A 21,396-nucleotide genomic window follows, 5' to 3' on the forward strand; every position below is an offset into this window, starting at 1 on the left:
TCAACTAGAAAGTCTTTCAACTTTGCTCAGATCTATTCCAGTTAAAAATGAAAAATACAATAGCGGTAGAACGGAATCTTTCTCGTCATTACAATATAAAAAATTAAAGCGTGGTATTATTTCAGACCTCAAAATTTCTGTATTAGATGTAAAACACCAACCTGTACATATAGGATACTTAAGTGTAACACTCCATATTAAAAATAATGGTTGATGCATCAGGCCCTGGAACAGTAAGACAATGTAATACAATTGCGCTTTCCGATCTCGGAGACACAGAAGGATTCGGTAAACCCGGTACCGATGGTAAGTTATACGCTTTACACTAACACGATAATGTATACAATCGGAAAGAAGTTACATTCACGGGTAATCTAGGAGATTTAAGCGATGTTGATGTTAGTAGACTCCTTAAAAACACTTCGTACAATATTACTCACAACGACGATAATAAATGGACTATGATCGAAGCAAACATCAAGTGGCTACTGAATATCGTCATTACCCCACCTTATGTGATGATGGGTAAGGGACATAATTTAACTAAGATAATAAATAGTGGCATCGTACTCGCGGCTTATATCCCATCAAAACGAAAAAGTGTGTTAGTCTCTCCCCTGCCAGAAAACCCAGGTCATATGTTATATAGTCGTCCGGCCTTAAAAAATGTTACTTTAAATTTGGTTACTGAATTCGAAGATATTAAAGTTAACCTGAGTGCAATACCTAATCTTTCTACGCTTATTATTGAAGTCTTGTTCGGAGATGCACCGGAAGATGCCTTCGATATATTACCAGGTCTATCGATTAAATGGCTCAAGAAACACGAGCGTCAACGTTGCAGTATTATTCATATCGGAGCATCGCCCGTTGCAACCCTCGAGGGGGTCCAAATTATTAAAAGTGACAGTATTTCTCTTTCTAAGATATTCTTGCCGTATAATATACATTTGATAAGATTGATGTATAGTCTCAAAACATTTAAGCAAGACCAATTAAAGACTATTATATGATCGTAATATACACTATGAGTTTATATCCGACGCTCGGTGAAGCATTTGAAAAGATGGAAACTGTTGATGGATTTCGATTACATCAAATAAGCGACATAAAACATCGAATAGGGAAGGATAGGGAGTTGAGACTTGGATTGTATAAAAAGTATCGCAGAGCCGTTAATGCTCTGGACGGAGTTGACACCGTGCTTTTAGTATCTGGCATGGGACTCGGTGTAGCGGGTATCGGTTTACTATCAACTATAATCGCCGCGCCTATCGTGCTCGGCATGGAAATAACCGCTGGAGTCTCGGGACTGGCAGGAATAGCGATAAAATTCATTTCTCGTAGGTTACAAAAGAAAGCATTAAAACACGATAGTATTCGGATACTGGCCGAAGCAAAGTTGAACAGCATTGAGGATCATATTTCGACAGCAATGGCCGATTGTAAGATATCCGAGGATGAGTTTCGTTTAGTGCTGTCGGAGCTCACCAAATACAATGAAATGAAGCAGGAGATTCGATCAAAATCTCATAAGACCAGTGGTATTAGCGAAGACGAGAAAAAAAAGTTCATAGAACAGGGGAGGCAACAAGCGCGTCAATTATTCCGTGCCAAAACCAAAGAACTGGTTGGAGATTAAAAATAGATTGTTTACTATCGTGTGATTACATTTAGACAAATGCTAACATAAATATATAATAATGGAGAAAGCTATTCAATGGAAAGAATTACCACAAGGTTTTTATTATATCAGTGATGTCAAACCAACCAAATACGGTTATCAAATGTTTCTTATAAATTTACAAAAAGAGTGTAGTTATATAGTCTGGTCTCCTAGTAAAATGAACGAAGAACTTAATAAAAATGTTGAATATCGCTTTATCGATAAAAATAATAAAGATTATTTTTATTACCATTTAGACTCATCTAAAGCAATGATTGGCCCCAGGTATTGGTGAGCTAGGGTCAATTTAACTTAATCTCATGACTATCGTTGAATCGCATAATCATTTTGGCATAAAAAATTCCATCTGTAGTGGTGGTATAGGTATATGAATCCGGCTCCAGTGGAAGTGGTCCAGAACCCCTATTACCTATACTACTAGTGCTCTTGTCCGGACCATATTTCCTAAACCGTACAACCTAGCTTCCCAAAACTTGGTACACTTAACAATCAGGCCCAGTAGAAGTGCCTTTTGCTATTTAGAGATTTTTAGAGTTTTATATTTTTGTCGTTTCCATGGAAATATGATTAACTTTAGAAATTTGAGGGTAGTGCTCTTGTCCGGAGCATATTTCCTAAACCGTACAACCTAGCTTCCCAAAACTTGGTACACTTAACAATCAGGCCCAGTAGAAGTGCCTTTTGCTATTTAGAGATTTTTAGAATTTTATGTTTTTGTCTTTTCCATGGAAATATGATGAACTTAGAAAATTTGAGGGTAGTGCTCTTGTCCGGAGCATATCTCCCGAACCATAAAACTTAGCTTCTCCAAAGTTTTTACACCTATCAAACAGGTTATGTAGTGGTGCCTTTGCTATTAACAGATTTTTTCTTGTTTTTTCTTTTTCCAATTTTAATTGAAAATTGACGAACTTAGGGTAATGTCCTCGTCTGGAGCATAACTTCTAAACCATGCGACAGAGATTCGCCAAACTTTATGCACATATCAATCATGTTCACTAGTAGTGCAGTTTGTTATTTATAGATTTTAATCTTTTTAATTTATAGCCCCTGACAAATAATTCTAAGGTGTACTATTTACCGATATCATATACTATATATGATGTGAGCTACATAACCTAGTACATTCTCTTTATGCCTTTGTGTCATGAGGCTACTACAGAGCTATTCATATGCGAATCTGCGAAGTTATTGTTATTACAATTTCATGAGATCATCAGAAAGTGAGCTACATGAACCAATATTTAATAACCTTCATTATATTTCTGGTTTAGGCATCAAGGAAAAAGATTTCCTTGCCAATCTAAATACATTTGAAGGTACACAGTTTACCGACATGCAACGTCAGGGGGATATGTCAACCTTGGATGACTTTTGTTCCTGCTTATCGCCCAACAGACATATTGTGCCCTGTTTCGGTCCTTAACTTTTGACTTTAATTTTTGTCGATTGTTCTTTGCTTCCCCGTTACATTTCGTCTGCGTTGAAGTATACCTTATCTTCTTTGTATGATTGCATTTGTGTAATGACAGTGTTCCCACTGGCTTTTGAAACTGCCACTCCTTGTTGACTGGCAACTCTAAAAATTACCAGTCAGCCCTAATTTTTGCCAAAATTTCAACAACAACAAAATGTATGAAAATTATTTGGTTTTAATTCTTTCAACTTCATGTTCATTGCAAAGATGTCATCTCTGAAGTAACTTAGTTAGATCTGTACATCATTCACAATAACTTCAGCCACAATTTTCTCTATATTTTTTAATATTTCGAGACGAAGTCGCTACAACTGGATATTTAACCTAGAAATAGACAAGGGGAAACCCTGATGGTAACAGACAAGCTGACTTTGTTAGAAAAATGTACTTATATGAATATCACCGATGTTTTGTTCAACAACAAAGATTTATAAGTACTTTATTTGCCGGTCCACAGGGACTGGCAGTCACATGAATTACCGGTCCAAGCCTAATTTTACCAGTAAACGGGAACACTGACTTTGTCTTTTTCTTCCAGTTCGTTGCTTTCACGCCATTTTGTAATTGTGTTACATGTTTGTCTCCTATTTTCAAGGCAGTCATTATAGTTTGCAATACTTGGCTAGGTATTACATTGTGTATCTATAAATACCTTTAGCCACTAGTGGCATTTTCTAGAGTTTCACATTTGTATTTTGATACACATTTTTTCCAATTTAAACTTTGGTTTACTTACTGGTATGTACAAGTCTACTTTCAATACAACTTCAAGTTTTGCATAACTTATGTTTGTGCTGTGCATTAATTGACTTGACAAAAAATCGGCTTAAGATCCTCATCCACTGCAATGTTTTTGAGGCTGGATCATCTAACCGCTGTTCTGCCTGCCTTCCCTGTAGCCTATCCCATGTACGCGAAGCCTTCGGCGCTTTACATAGATACACCCTTCAGGCAGTCCATGTGGCATCACTCTATGTCAGTGATGTACCAGGCGCCTGTGTTCCAGCATCCATCGTCAGCAGCGACTCCTATGCCTCAGACAACCCAAGCACTTGTGCTTTGGTCAACGCCAGTCGCACACTAGACACCAGCAACTCCAGCTGAGCGCTCCACGTTGACCAGTACGCCGTCGGCAAGCACCAGTGCTACTACCCATGCTTCGGTTTCATCTCACTGCTAGGACTCACCCGATGCTTTGTCCCAGCACTCATTGAGAGTGAGATCTACACAGCATACCAGAAGCAGGCTCACCAGTGAGGCATTCGCATCACCACCATTCTGAGTCATCAGAAGCTTCACCAGATGAAGATTGGGATTCATCAATGGAATGGAATACTCACCTTCAGTCTGGTACAGAAGAAAAGAATTACACTATTTGGTCCCACCCTACGTCTATACCATTGGGTCCCATGCTTCAGGATATGATCAAGGCGCAGGATAAGGACCTTTCCAAACTGACACTTGCAACAGCATTCAAGGGCCAAAGTTTAGCAAGGATGACTTCCTTATCCATGCCTTTGGAGTAGCAGACCAGGCACGTATCTTGAATGAAGACTTACAGATCATCACCGGCTCATCTAAGCCAACTACACTGAAGATCCCAGACATCAGATTTGCCTTCATTGAGACTGAGATCAGGCTATCACTCAAATCACTGTCAGCACTTTCAAACCTCAGGGAAGCCCTTGTGGAGATTACGGCTACTCGCAGGCTTCGCTACCTGGTGCTCTCCAATTGGGACACTGGGTTTAAGTGTCATCTCCTCCATCAACCATGGTCGGCCAGTTTGTTATTTAAGAATCAAGCCTCAGATATACACGCCAAGGTCTCTAACTACGCTCGTGATGAGACGGATCTCAAGGTGCTGGAGCAGGTCTCTCATAACTGGTGTCTCAGCCAGCTGGCAGGTCAGGCAATTATAGGCCAAGATGCTCTTCCCTCAAAGAACAAGATTCTGCGCTACGGTTATCACTTGAACATTGTGGTAGACCCATAGTTGACCACAGCTCCTCCTCCTTGGGCTTTCCCATGGAAGCAACATCAACTACTGAAATCCAACATAGAGATCTTGCTGGAGAAGAGAGCTGTACAGATTGTACATGCCTCAGCGCTAACACTGGGCTTCTACTGGTACCCAAGAAGGAATCAAGACAAGATGTGGATGCTCTACAATCTCTCTGTGTTCAACGAGTGCTGTCTGGAGCATCCACCATACTTCCGCCTCACAACCTTGAGATTGCTCAGGACCAGCATCAAGCCTTCTACTCCCTGATCTCGACTTGCAGGATGTGTACCTGCATGTACCAATCCTTCCCTCCTACTGCAGATCCCTCAGGTTCCAGTTCCATGGAGTCCACTACCAAAGGGCGGCCCTGCCCTTTGGCATTTCAGTGGCCCCGTGGCTATTCACATGAATAACCAAGACAGTAGCTGACTTTCTACACTTGAGGAACATCTGATTCGAGTCTTACAGAGATGACTGTCTCATGAGTCATCCTGACATGGCTAACTTGGTGCGCCATCTGGACTTCACCTGGGGTCTATGATTTCATTTGGGAACTGATTCCTTCTTGCCGACTCCAATTCATAGGAAGTCTGTTCCAGACAGATCAGGATTAACTATCTGTGCTGAGGGACAGATGGCTAAAGATCCTACATCACCTGTCACCTGCCTTGCAACAATCTCTCACACTTCGCCAATGGCAAGTCTTGTTGGGATATCTCACAACAGCCCAGGACTTGACGAGCAGAGGCCAATTACACCTACGCCCAATACAACAGTTCCTGACACCTTACATCAGGCGTTAAGACCCGTATGCAGCCATCACTCTACTGTCTCATGTAAGGACACATCTCAACCAGTGGACGATAGAGTTGAACATCTTAGGAGGGGTCTCCTAATCCGGGCTAGCCCCAAAACTGCACCTGTTCGTAGACGCCTTTCTTCAGGGGTTGCGTGCACATCTACAGGGCCAGAAAACCTCAGGGCTGTGGTCAGGAAAACAATGTACTTGGCACATCAACAACCTCGAGTTGGAGGCACTCATTCTGGCAATGTCACATATGCGGGAGCAGTTACGGTACAACTCGCAATCTCCACCGACAACAGTATGGTGATGGTGGTGTAGGGACTGCGCAATCAGGGGACTCCATACTTTGCCACGCGTTACAGTTCTTTCATCTAGTGGATCACCTAGGACAACAATTTCCGAGTCCAGCACATCCCCGGATGTCAGAACATTCTGGCGGACACCTTATCCCGACCAGACAAGGTGGCTACCACAGGTTGGAAGCTCCACCCAGAGACGTTTCAATTGCGGGCCCCTCTTAAGCCCCTCAATGCATCATACTTTTTCAACCTCTACAGTTAGACAATTTTTCTCTTGGCCTTAGCCAGAGCGGGGCAGGTGAGTGAGTTACATCTGTGTTCGTTTTGAGCATGGTATGCAGGGAGTGGTTTACCTCAGTCTGTGCTTGGATTTCATAGTGAAGAATCAGCTACCAGGGCAAGCTGACCAGTCCTCCACCATTCCACCAATCTCCACGATTGTGGGGGTTGAAGATGATGGTGCCCTGTACAAGCACTACACGAGTTTTAATCCGCCACTTCAAGACTAGGCGTGGCACAAGGAAATGTCCACAACCAAATTCAATCGCAAGACCATATCACTATGGTTACCTGTAGTTCTGCAGGCATACCAGATCGCCAACCTTGATACACTGAGTGAAAATAATTTTCACAAGATCAGAGCGGTCGCCTCAACCATGGCTCCGACAGTGTCCTTGCCAGCTTAGCTAAGAGATGTGGCACTTGAAGACATCAAAGGCGTTCGTTGCTTTGGCCCTGTGGTAGTAGCCCAGCAGGTGACCGTCCCCTGACGCAAATAATGAACTCTTCCTGTCAGGAGCCAGTCTTACCCGACTCCCACAGTGTTTTGACACGCCCGTAAGGGGGAATATCAGGCTTATATAGCCTTGGCTGGATAACTCAATTTTTAGATTTTACCTTACGTTATTTTCTTGTTACTGTTTGTTTACCTTGACTTATCCTCATTTCTCATTTCTCCCTGATGGAAAAGATTGAACGAGTATAACCGATCGGCGCTTGATACGTCATTCGTTTCCCTTAACACGTGTGTCACTTGAAGGGTTTATATATATTTAGGATTACATCTGAAGGTATACCCACCGTCATTAAGATGTAATGCAGGATAAGTAAAACATTTAGTAAAATCTAAATTTTTTACATTCGTATACTTATCCTTCATTACTGCGTCTAAGGGCTGACCTGCTTCCCCACTATGGCTCCAGAATATTTTAGCACAGTGACAGGCAGGAATGTGACAGATGTGGCGTCACAACGGACAGTCACTTGACAGTAGTGATTGGTCCTTGCAAAAGGTAGACTGAAGGTGAAAATAACTTGTTTTCTTCATCAAGGACTACTGCTAGGCACTGTCTTCTTTGTCATAAGGTAAGCAATAGATGCGTTAAGGAGTTATGCAGGATAAGTGTACAAATGTAAAACATATTTGAATTTTACTGAAATTTCTACTTGAATTACACCTCCACAAAGAAAAAAGTAGTTGCACAAAATACTTTGTTGAATTGGAACGGGACCCAGAGTGATCTCATTATCCACTAATGGTGATGGTTCGTCTGTCATATGCGTTCAATTTGTCACACTGAGTATCCAGAATATCACCTACATTACATCTAACAGGCCATATAGGAGTCACAAAGGGGCGTGCTACAACAGTGTTGAAAACATCCGGTTATAGAGATCACTAAATTTTTCAATATAATTTATTTCCAAGGGCATATTTTTCAGTTTGTAAACCAATGGGCTAAATAACAAGGGGCATAGTGCATCATGCACAAGGACATATGGTAGTAATCATAGAGCTACTCATGAGTTACCCCCAATGCAGATGAATGTTTGTGTTGAATTTGGCAGTCCAGCATCTGTAGTTGTAACCTCCCAAGTATTTCAGCTGGTACAAAATCACACATGATACAACCTGTGTCAAGCATCATCCCAAATCCCACTGCATGGACATAGCATCAACATAGTGAACTTGTCTGTTTTCAGGGATCACTTGATGTTGTAGTAACTACGTTTGACTGTAATAGTGTAAATCAGAATAGATAATAAAATTCAGTTTCTATTATGTGCAACAATAAATGATTTCTATGACAGAATGAATGCTTGTGTTCAAATAATATACTGACACTTCAAAATATTTAGTTATGTTCTAAGGTTATGTAACCAATATTTTTCATATTTAAATGCTGCAACAAATATCTATATGCAAAATGATCAGATATGTTGTTTGGGGGTTTGGGGTTAAGGGTATTCCTGTATCACAGAATAATCATCCCCACAGTAATTCATGGGTATCCACCGGTCGTCGGTAGGTTGTGGGTGTGAAACCCCAACAAATTTTTGGTCTTCCTTTCACTTGGAGGCGACTAGGCATCTCACTAAGGTGTGCAAAGCCCTTTCATACCCAAAATCAGAGCAAGGGCGCACAACCCTTGCTCAATGCCTTTAACCTGAGATCCCCCTAATGCCAAACATGTAATAAATCGTTCAACTGACTTGCAATGTTTGTTGTCTATGATTGTAATTTTGTGAAATATTTCCTAATTCATTTTCAGGCTCTTGCAGATGGCTTCATTGATTATCTCTGGACCAGGTTTCAGAATCCCAATTCAGAGACAGTTTTCAGGCAAACATCAGTGGCATATATTGGCAGCTTCATCTCAAGGGCAAAGTTTATTTCTATCAAGTATGTATACATATTTAAGTTGCATAAGATTATTATTCATTGAGAACAGTATCTAATGTCAAGGTGACAAAACTGACCTGATATGATTATGCTCTTCACCAACTTGTCTTGGTGAACAGAATATTTAGCAAAAGTAGTGGAAGGAATGAATGCCTGTGAAAAACAGGGACCTTTTGAGTCAATGTTACCAAGCAACTTTGAACTCATTGTGAATTTATGTTTTGGGGTTTTGGCTAATGTTTGTGTCTGTTCGACTGTTCACCCACCCTTTCAAAAGCAATGCATCAAAATCTCCACATTATCTGAAGTCTCATTGGATTGCCTTGTTAACCTACCTGACTAAAAGTCATGTGAGCTTATATTGTGGTGCATTCTACATTTCCATCCATCTCTTCCATTTGTCCATAACTTTGCATTTGCTTAAAACTTACTAATTCTCAATTTTATAAAGGATTTAAAGCTATTCACAACTTTGCATGGTAATGGGTAAAGCCCCAGTCACACCGGGCTTGCCACCAGGTTACGACCTATCTGCAACCGGAAAATGTTGGAATCGTGGGCAAATCGTATGAAGAGCACACGACTGATCGCAGAGGTCGTGAGTGATCGCCACAGCAAATTCGCAGGTTGCAGACAGGTCTTACATGGTCGTGCCAGCACTCGTACAATATCACGGGTGAAGAAGTTGCATGATTGGTCGTGCTACTGTTCCTGTCACCTGACAGTTGATGGTATCACCTGTCGTACAACCTCACGATCGATCGTGTGACCAGTCACGACCTATCCTGACTGGTTGCATGACATAACGATTGGTACCACCAGTCTTTAGTTCGCAGACCAGTATCATATTTTCTTGAGTAAAGCTAACAACACCATTTGGAGTGACACCAACAAGCGCTTTAAATGTTATGTGACTTTTATAATGACTGTACATTTGTGACTGTTTACCAATAGAGTAAGGTTTTTCTGTAAATAATTCTGTGCAATCTATAACAACCCTTGTATTTGGTTACAGATCTTTAAAACCTTGAGGCATAGTTGTATAATAATATCCATTGATGGCCAAACAACTAGGAAGGATAAATTGTTGTACAAAATATCAATCCATCTATTAATGACATCAGCACAACAAAGATTTAGGGCGTCCGATATTGGATGTTGGATAGTCCCTGTCATGAACCTCAGAAAACACGTCAAATAAACATGAAAACTTTTCTGCATCCACAAGACCTGTATAATAGGTTACCAATTCTGAATCATTCTTCACATAAAAAAATGTTAAATCAGGAAGTTTGACTTGAGTGGCTTGATTGCCAAAGACTTTTTTATTTTCAGTCTCAGTCTGAGTCATTGCACAGGATGTTTTCACAGGATTTAAACACTGGAACATTACATCGTCAGTTTGAGTAGACATGCTTCTAACTTCCACCATTTCTGTTTGCGATGATCCATATCTTATGCAACTGATGTCGTCTTCACACACAGCCTCACAGTAGTCATGCAGCATAATTGATGCAACGTCATAGGATCTGTCAAAATAATAAATAGCTTTTCATCACATTAAAAATATAGTTTTTTTCCGATATTTTGAGGTTAAAGGAATTAAAATTAATAAAAAATAAATTAACATAAATCTGTTAAAACAAAAGCTAATATAAGAAGTGTATTATCAAGTTTATTGGTCAATGCTCTATTATATTTTATGCTCTATATATATATTTTATGCTCTTTATATTTTATTGTTCTGTAAGTAAGAGAGACCACACCATGATTTTTATATTTTGTCTTGTTAAGCATAACTTCTCATAATAATCAACAAATTCAAAAAAGAGAAAAAACTTATGTTCCCGCTGTACCTGGCACCTTGACTGAATGTTGTGGAATGATGTTCAATTTCATCAGACTGATGAGTCCCTCGATGTATCTGCATAGTCACTTTGGGAGATTCAGGGTCACAGGCCTGCTTGAATGGGCTTTCATTTGGCTTATGGGTATCAACAAAGTCAGCATCAGACACCTGCAACAAATTATCAACAGACACTGAGACATTTTTTTCTATAACAAATAAGATGAAAGAGAGGATACATAGAATTTTAAGATCAACACAACTTGAAACGTTTTTGTTTGTTTTTTTCATTTCAAGTTTTAATCATAGCACTTTTTCACAATCACATAACATTCACAAACGATAAAACACATTAAATACACCAACAATAGCATAAATCTTATAAGAATCAACATAACTCACTGTGCAAGTACTGTAATTTTTCTTCGGAAAAATCGATGGAACATCATGCCCTATGCCTGGACCGTTACCACCCACGAAATGTTCTGAGCATATTTCCGTGTGCTTGGTCACTGTGAGGTCTTTTCTCACTAACCGAAGTCGCCTTATCCACGCTTGTCGTAGGTACTTGCTTACTGGAATGACGTGTAGAGATACTATTCTTTCACCGACTATCTTTCCCCTAAAATTGCTACAAATACAGCAGTATTGCTTCCCCATTTTGACAGCTTCGAAGCAGCACACTATTTTCAACGGAAGTTGACAGTACTCGGCGGAAGTTCATCCAACCAATTGAAGAGTTCCAACTCAAGACGGATAACTCTCATTGAACTTGACTTTTAGGAAAGTCGAATATCTGGAATTGTGTTTTTAACTTATTTTATTAATTTAATTTAAAATTCCTTTTAATATTGTTTTAATTAATTTCGGCGAAATCGTGTGAAGCGATCAGAAGATTGCATAACTCACCTTTATTCACAGCAACCACAGTCAGATTACCACTATTGACGCCTTGAAAAGAACTTTATTTGACAGAGAATGGATACATATATCATAAATGCCATACTTTGACTCATTAAAAGTCATATTTGTTGTAGTTTGACGATTCTATGTCAACTCGTAGTTCTTGCAATCACGTTTGCAGGAGCCTTGACAGTGACTGGTCAAATTGTTCCATGTGACAAAAATAACTTTTAAAGTATATTTAGTAAAAGATGCAACTAAAATATTTGAATTCATTATTCCTGATAAAAAAATCCTGTAAAGTTATATCATTGGGTAAGTTTTACCCGAATCACCGGTAGATTCCAAGAAAACGTGTACTGCTGATTGCTATTTTCGGCTTAGTTTACAAGAAAATACACAAGGTAATCTTAATCCCTGGATGAAAAACAATGCCTAGCAGAACAAAAAATACAATGTAAACGGTAACATGTCTGGTGATTTTTTATCTCAAATTTCAAATTTGTACCGACCAAGTTTCTCATCACAGTTCGTTTACCGGAATTTGCTGAAGGGGTACAGTGTAATTTTTTACTGCGATCAATATTCGAAGCTTTCTGGAAGTCAATAAATGCAGCATAAAAATGATGCCTTGTTTTTTGAAGATATTTTTGTGCTGAAGACTGTGAAACAAAGATATTATTGCTGGTGGCATGATCATGTCTGAAAACCAGCTCGGTGTCTGTTGTTATCTACTTTCAGTAATGGATGGAAACTATTTCCCATTAATAGGATCAGACATGTCTCCCTTCTTAATAAAAAGGCAATATTATTCCAACATTGAATTGGGGAAAATTCCAGAATCCAAAATAGTATTAAACAATAGATGTTTATATGGAAGAAAGTGCAAAGCATTCTTATAAAATTCCGGTGGCAAACCATCTCATCCTGGAGCTTTACCCGGTTTTAATGATTTTATGGCCTGTCTTACTTCATCTTTCGATATATAATACGAGGGCTGGCTGAAAAGTTCTAAGCCTAACTGTGAAAGACCCGTACCAAGTCAATGGTTTTCATTTATTTCTCCACATAGTTCCATTCCAGGTTTACACACTTTTGCAAGCGATGCTGCAAGGCCTGGATGCCGGTCAAGAAGAAATTTTCTTCAGCCACCCTAAAAAAAAGTCATTCACAGCGGAAATGACGACATCATTACTAGGAAAATGGCGACCGGCTAGTTCCTTTTTCATTTTGGGAAACAGGTGGAAGTCTGACAGGGCCAAATCGGGTGAATAAGGGGGTCAATGAGTTCGAAGCCACAATCATGGATCGCTGACATGGCAACCACCGGTTTGTGAACAGGAGCATTGTCTTGGTGGAACAGGACTCCTTTAGTGAGCATTCCCCATCGCTTAGCTTTGATATCTTCACGCAACTGTCTGAGTAAGTCAGCATAATATCCTCCATTGATAGTCTGGCCTTTTTCAAGATAGTCAATCAGCAGAATACCTTTGGAATCCCAAAAGACTGAAGCCATCACCTTTCGAGCAGAAGGAACCGACTTGGCTTTTTGGGGGGCTGGTGATTCCGGATGCTTCCATTGTTTAGACTGAATTTTGGTTTCTGGTTAAAAGTGATGAATCCAGGTCTCATCCATGGTTACCCATCTTGCAGAAACCTTTGTCATTCCCAACTCGTTGGTGATAATGTGCTCAACCCTCTCATGAGAGATGCCCACAACACTGGCAATATGTCGAGTGGTCAATCATCGATCAGCCATCACCATGTCATGCTGTTGAAGGCCTTCCTGGACGCGGGTCATCGTCAAGGCTCTCTCTGCCACGCTTGAATTCCGCAGCCCACTTCTTTTCAGTGGAAAAGGAAGGGGCATCATCCCTTAAAGTATAGACCATGTCAGCATGTATCTGTGTTGGAGTTAGCCCTTTCAGTTGCAGGTACTTGATGACTGCCCCTATATAGGCAGTTTTGTCCATTTCTGGTGATTTCAATGGCTAGGTTCACAAGATGGTCTGGTACAAAGACAATAATAACACTACAGTTGCAGTTCTTATGTCTATGATTCATTAAATGATTGTACTTGTTGGTGGCAAAAGTTTGTTTCAATCCGATTGAGATATCCCACTTAGGCTTAGAACTTTTCAGCCAGCCCTCGTATAATCTGAAAGCATATCCGCATTATTGCAATTTTCACAATTTAGACAATCATGTTCTCTTACAAACTCCAATACCACTTGTCAAATCAGTTTGGCATCGATGCTTTTGGATGTGTATACCAAGCCAGTGGGGACATCACCTTTACCGCACAACAGTGATTTTAGGGTGCGCCAAAATACGTGACTATTTTTATCACTTATTGCCGAGTTAAAGTGATCTGTTGTTTCTTCGGTGAAAATAAACTGCTTTTCCTTACATATCTTTTTAAAATCTTGTTTTGACTCTAAATACATTTCTAATTTTGTTATATTCTCTGATTTTCGAAGAATATGTAATCGATCATATTTAATTCTTGTATTTTGACTGAACATTACTCCTCCAACCATCCATAGGTTGTTTATTAGCAGCCTTCAAAATGGTTGGCCTCTTTTCCATGTGTCCTCTAATGATCTAAAATAAAGTACAGTTTGTCAGAAGCCTTGTGTACATTTACGTGAACACAATGAAGGAAGCTGTTCATGATTGCTTTTGCTGGGGAAGAATAAATGTTTTACTTATCCTGCATTACTCCTTAATGCATATTACTGCTTGTTCTTGACAGAGAAAAGAGCTGTGTGTGGGTCTTTGCTTGAAGAAGTTGCTCCAACTAGCTGAGAGGCCAGCCCATCACGCAGCTCCCACGTGACCAAAGGAAGTGACGTCATGGATCCTCACATTACTCTTGTCACTTGATGAGAGAAGACCTGTTTTTCTTCCTGTAACATAAAACTGATTCAAACCCTCACGTGTTTGCTATCTGAGTTAATGTTGTTCTTGTCTTTGTGTTGTGCCTACGGTTTGTATTTTGTACATTCTATGTTTGATAAACATGTGCATAACTTTATTAGACACTTACTGACGTTTTCTCAAAAGAAAACATAAGGCCAGGTGTCTTGTTGCTCCAAGTAGCCATCTTGAATATTTTGCGTAGCCAGCCGTTAGTGAACTGGTTTGCGTTCTATATTCTTTTGCTTGGTACCCCAAGTAGTATAGGTAATGATGGTTCTGGCTCACTTCCACTGGAGCTGGATTTATATACCTATACCATCACTACAGATGGAATTTTTTATGCCAAAATGACTATGCAATTCAATGATAGTCATAAGATTCAGCTAAATTGGCTCCAGCTCACCACCACCTGAAGCCAATGATATAAATTTTTATAGGTAATGATGGTTCTGGACCACTTCCACTGGAGCCAGATTTATATACCTATACCATCACTACAGAGGGAATTTTTTATGCCAAAATGATGATGCGATTCAACGATAGTCATGAGTTGTATTAAACGAAATATCAATATTAATTAATAATGGATAAAATTTACTATAGCCCACGAGGATATTGGAAAGGTGTAGGAGCAATAAAAAAATTAGCCACCACGGCTAAGGTATCTAAAGATGTGGCCAAGGATTGGTTAAAGAAACAAGCGATGTGGCAGATATATTTACCGGCACCGCGTTATATACCGAGGAAGAAGTTTGATATTTTTACAACGAATGAAGTTCATCAGGCTGACCTCTTGTTTCTTCCCCACGATAAGGTAAAACGCAAAACGTATAAATACGCTTTAACAGTAGTTGATGTGGCTAGTCGATACAAAGAGGCTGAGCCATTAACATCGAAAGAATCAACAGAGGTAGCTAATGCACTGAGTCGCATATATAAACGCGGACCGCTAAAATGGCCTAAGCTATTTCAAGTAGATCCCGGTCGCGAGTTTATGGGATCGGTAACTAAACTGTTAACAAAGAACGATGTCGAAATCGTCCGTGGTGAAAGACAGGCCCACCGCAGTCAAGCTATCGTCGAAAGATTTAACAGGACATTAGCGGAACGTTTGTTTGGCTATCAGTATGGGATCGAAATGAAATCCGAGCGATTGAGATCAACCGAATGGGTGTCACGATTATCAGCCGTTGTATCAGCGCTGAATAATGAAGTAACGAGATTAATAGGGAAGAAACCATCCGATGCTATTAAAATGAAATCCGTGACTTCCGAATCTTCAGCACCGAGGAGAGGCAAAGAACGAAAACTTCCGGATAGAGTAAGGGTAAGATATTTATACCAGGCCGGTGAACTCGAAGGAGGCCTACGTCGCACAACCGATCCCATATGGTCCCTTAAGACGTATAACATTAGTCGATTGGTTACGAAAGAAGGAGAGCCTATTCTTTATTATCTTCAAGATGGACCGGGTAGGGCATTTGTACGAGAAGAGTTGTTCATAGTTCCCGACGGTACGGTATTACCACCATAACCATAAGCATAGGTATTTACACCATCATTATCAATCCATCTCTTTGTATCTAAGGGGGATAATGATGTCTTGTTCATTCTTAATCCATATATCCTATGATTGTAACTTCTTAAAGAGTTCATCTCGTGTTTGAACGTTCTACCGTTGAATAATGATTCTTTATACTGTTCGTGTTTGAAATGCTTTTTTACAACATACTTCTTAACGCCCTTAGCTTTTCTTATCTCTCCATTATCGGACTTCTTTATAGAATACATCTTAGGTCTTAATCCCACATACTCCGCTATAGGGGTCCCAGCACATTCATCCTTCATCTTACCTAACACCTTTTTATTTACAACGCTGTGCAGTGGATTATCTTTTGGGTAATCGCTCGTGTCGTACATATCTATTTTTTCTGCCATATCTTTATACACATCCTCGGTTTGTATTTCCATCAACAAAGAATCTGTGTTGGTATATAACACCTCGCATCTATCGCCGTATTGCTTCTTAAGTTCGTTGTAATAAAAGTCATACATTAAGTGTTTTGACAAGTCGAGAATACTCATACCGACGTACACCGGTCTGTTGAATTTTATATTACTCTTCTGCATATGCAACGCGGCTAAGTCGTTATCGAATATCTTGCTTCTGTTAAAAGCCGGACTGGCTATAAGTTTCCTGAGTCTTTCTTCCTCATTAGATCTGACTAATTTAACATCAACACGCTTCCTTAGATTCTCCATAGTTTTACCAAATACCGAGTTATTCATGAGCTTATACAGATTCTTTTCGAAATCGCTGGTAGCTATCTTTCTTAAATCTGTGTTCAACCTTATATAGGGCTCCATCCAAGGGCTTTGATCGAACTTTAGAACTCTGTGTATTTTCTTAAGTTTCATACCTAACGATAGATACAACTGGAGATTTCTGTAGTGAACTATATATTTTGTTTTATCCATCAAATTTGGTACGAGTTTTTCTACGTTAGCTAACCTACTATTACCCATCAAGGAGCGTTGATATTCCGACATCCAATCTTAATTAACCATTAATCTTTTGGGAGCTAGTGGATAACTGTTATGATCTTTATGTAACGAACTTGGATATTCCAAGTCAACTTCTAGTATGTACCCTTTATTCACATCATTATTATGGATATTAATAACATTGATATCATCGACCCATTCAAAACCACCCGTGGGTAAAGGTTGACTCATAGCCCATCCGTACAAATTGTTAGCGTCGAGATATAATATATGCATGTCGGGTTTACTCGGATCGTATCCTTCCACTAATTTATTATTAGCCTTAGAATACCTTTTAGCTGCCATCGCTTTACCACCTCTTAATCCTTTCTCAATAAACAAGTGCATATCGTAATCTGTGAGTAATTTTAGTTCTACGCCGGTCTTCTTCAACAATGCATCCCACGATAGTCCGGGACTGGAATAGTACCATGCCGGGTCCAAGCCGTATTGTTTGAAACATGTCTTTCTAAATATCTCGAATATATCGGCGAGTAACAGTACATCGGTTTTTAAGTACAGATCGTGATAATCACCTAACTTCTTACAACCTAATTTATCCCAGACCGTCAGAGCGTGTTCATAATCGGCATCTGTTATTCTAGATTCTGTTAAGTTACTATAGAATGATTCGAGGGGTGGTAATTCAGTTTCTTCGAATCTAGACCAATCATCCATATATTCGTAAGGATATACACCTTTTCTCAGCAACAAATGACGAGTTATCTTATCGGTATATTTATTTGTTATCGCGAAGTCATCGGGATTGTTCGCATTAGCTAAATTGTCCAGGTAAGATAACAGAAACTGTACGGAGTCTATGAATCTAAGCCCATTACTTTGCTTTGTTCTAGATTTCCCATCCTTGTCCCTATAATGTATAGGTTTAGTCAACGAGAACGATATGTATTTTTCCATATTGTTAGGAATGCACGTTAAACCGCCGTCGGTCTTTGAGATAGCTTGCATAATGAGATGTGAATCGTATCCCCTAAGGTTATGAAAGACAACGGGGATGGGTATTGTTTGAGAATTCATATTTAGTTTCAAGTTACACTCGTTATGAGCGGCTCCCCGATAATTACCCGTGACGTGACAATGATCTCTTACGGAATCCCCATTCAGGGGTTTGTTACAAACATGACAACTCGTTGACTTCTTATGGGCCCTCCAATCATCCCTCGTCATACGCATGGGTTTATTACACGATAAATTTTCCCTGATTATTCTCTCTTCATTTTGTAGATATTCTAGGAACTTTCCCGCTGCATCAGGTCCTCTGTAAATCACGGGAGTGTTTGTTTTCCAATCATACCTTACAACTATATATCCAAACCCACAAGGAATATGTTCTTGAGTTTTGTACGTAAAACTACTATGGTTGGTATTTTCTATGGGTTTGATAAGCGCTTCGAAGTCGGCGTAAATTACGTACGGTACTGGCATTTGATTACAATAATGTTCAAATTTTAATATATTTTTTCCCTCTTTAGGCATATCGATCCTGATAGCATTCTGTCCAACACCTCTACAGTCTTCTTTATGCGCTTCTAATAGATCTTGTCTGCTGTACCCATGCAGGCATCTTTCACAGAAATATTTCTTTCTAGCATGTTTTGTTTGATCGTATAATAGCCTGTTTAAACTCTTTGTCCACGTATAATGATATTATACGTGGACTTTTTGGATCAGAAATGAATTGATTCTGGGGATATTTTCCGGAGGGGAGCTTATCCTGTGTACAACAATTCCTTTAGAATGTCGGAAAACATTTATAGCTAAATTATTTTGCTTTTCCACCTTATCAATTTGTGATATTGGTGTAGGTTCGTCTATACCATCGAAGTTGAGTCCATCGTTTTGGGGATAGCTAGAAGGTCTATCCGGATTTTTGTCTACGGGGAACAATGCAGATCTTATCATCATTCTTAAACAGTCATCGGATTTATTTTTTACGTTAATTATGGCTTTTTTCTTCTTATAATACGGGGGTAAATCTATATAAGATCCACCTTTGAAGGGCATATAATTCGCTATATCTAAATATAAACTATCGATTTTATCCACACCCCAACCCGAACCTCTATTAGTCCAGCGTTCTAAAGTTTCCTGTATTCTCTGAATTGATGTATCTAATGATGAGTTTATAGTATCGGATTCGGTTATAACTTCTTGATTGCTACGGAAATATGGTTCGGTATATTCGGTGCTATCGTCTGTGTTACTTTTACTCAATGTCATTTTAATCGTTGAATATCATCATTATCATTAGGTTGATTATTATCTAGTAAAGCGATCAATTCAGCTCTTCTCATTCGAGAATAACCTCTCAGCCCACTGTTTCTCGCTCGAACTTTGAGTTCTCTAACAGTCTGGGGTGGTCTGTTGTATTCCAAACCAAGTAAATCGATCAATTCAGCTTTTCTCATACGAGAATATCCACGCAGTCCACTTTGCTTTGCCATAGCTTTTAATTCTCTGACAAAAACCATTGTGGTTGAATAGTATATGCAAAATGAGACAAATGTCTAATTGGTTGTTTTCATATATCTGAATACATATTCTCCCCAACCTATTCCTCTCATTGATGTAATCTCTCTTCCTAGCATAAATAATCTGGTTCCTGACCCTATCAGCACCGTGTTTCTTGCATAAACAATAACAACCTTTGACCCCTATCCCGCATTCAGAACACGTATAGTTTATGTGTCCGCGCCTGATGTAATAATTGTGTATACCGCAGTAAAAATCAACACAGCGTCGGTTACAAAGAGTAGTCTTACCCATGAGTGTAAACTTGCGGTTATTCATGGTATATACATCTATCATATCATTTGTCTAAATGCAAATCACAGCTACACTGTGAGATATTGATTAGGCTATTTATAGATCGCTCTAAACTAGGTCACTCTGACTTATGCATGGTATAGCTGAAAATCAATAGAGAAGTCAATCCAATAATAATAAATGTGACCTCTCGGTTCTTTTGTTCCTCTGACGGTGTATAAAACTGACTCATTGTTGGTCTTGGTATTGGGTCTAGTTTTTTCCCATAAACGAGGAAGTATTCGTGCATGGCAGATTCAACATCCTTAAACGTTTGAATTGAATGTCCTTCCTTAATCAGTTGTTCATGAATAAAGTCTAATCTCTTCATTCTCTGCTGTGTATATTGCAACTGGGCTGCTTGGTATTGTTCTAAAGCTTCGTTATGTCGTTTACGTTCCTCTTCAACTTCTTTAGCGTTTGATTCCCTCATACTAGAAAATAAAAAATTACTCCCCGAAAAAGCTAGAGCATTAACAACAGCTCCACCGACCATCATCGCAATTGTTGCCATATTCAAATCTTTATATGAATATAAATACTCAAATGTTTAATTACTTCATTATGTCTTCCGGGATAAGTCCTTGTTTGATGAGCATATCCTTCGTTGCCATAGCTAATCCAATATCCAGAACCATCATTGGTATGTCATATCCATTAAAATCTAGCTTGGGAGGTGTGGCTTTAGTAATCATTTTAGCCATAGCCAAGCCGGTGACCACCGCTGAATGATACGTCGCGTTTACCAACATTTTACCGTCTGTAACTGGAGTAGTCATGCTTCTTATAGCATTATATGAGGACTAACCTCTAATTGAACTTGTTGTTGCGGCGGGGGTGATGTTTTCTCTTCTCCGGTCTTATAAAAGAACCATACAGCCGCTATACCAGCAACTCCTACTAGTGCCCATGTTTTAATCGGATTTGAATTATTTATTAATTTTGCTTTGCGTGCCAGCCCTCCCTTTCTTCCTGCAGCTAATTTCAAAGGATTCTTTGTCACTCTGGGTTGTATTTTTGTTTTCTCATTCACATGTGGTGCATCCTCATTCACTGGTGGTTCCTCATTCACTGGTTGTTCCGCAATCTGTTGTGTGTTCACAATCTGTTGTTCCTCGTTCACAATCTGTGGTGTCACCTGTGTCTCCATTATTAATTTGAACTTCGTTCTTTATATTATTAAGTGGGCATGTATGTTTAAATTGACAATACCTAGCCGTTATTAAAGCTGTGGTGAACGGAGCTAAGAACATTCCGAATCTATGATAAAACTCACAGCTCACCGAGCTTAAAGCGTGTTCGATGAATGGGTCTTTCTCTAGAGATTCGCATAAATACAGGCGATGTTCTGCCGGGATGGGGAGAAACGTACTAGCTACGGCTGTGTATAGTTGTAATA

General features: G+C 39.5%; 2 protein-coding genes across 3 annotated transcripts in view; one reads left to right on the plus strand and one right to left on the minus strand.

The window, feature by feature from the left end:
• LOC124117562 (RNA polymerase I-specific transcription initiation factor RRN3-like) overlaps positions 1 to 21,396 on the plus strand; it is a 331,792-nt gene that overhangs the window by 221,648 nt on the left and 88,748 nt on the right. For both annotated transcript variants that reach the window (XM_046479504.2, XM_048402649.1), the window contains one exon: positions 8,826 to 8,956. In XM_046479504.2, the coding sequence (XP_046335460.2) occupies positions 8,826 to 8,956 (131 nt within the window). The remainder of the gene's footprint in view (positions 1 to 8,825; positions 8,957 to 21,396) is intronic.
• Positions 9,823 to 11,773, minus strand: LOC124117563. Its single transcript, XM_046479506.2, has 3 exons — positions 11,205 to 11,773; positions 10,813 to 10,973; positions 9,823 to 10,485 (listed from the first exon to the last, which is right to left on the minus strand). The coding sequence occupies exons 1-3, from the start codon at positions 11,460 to 11,462 to the stop codon at positions 10,077 to 10,079; spliced, it is 828 nt and encodes a 275-aa protein (XP_046335462.2). The 5' UTR covers positions 11,463 to 11,773; the 3' UTR covers positions 9,823 to 10,076.

The sequence above is a fragment of the Haliotis rufescens genome, unplaced genomic scaffold (assembly GCF_023055435.1).
Source record: "Haliotis rufescens isolate VD_foot unplaced genomic scaffold, xgHalRufe1.0.p SCAF_28, whole genome shotgun sequence".
NCBI lineage: Eukaryota > Metazoa > Mollusca > Gastropoda > Lepetellida > Haliotidae > Haliotis > Haliotis rufescens.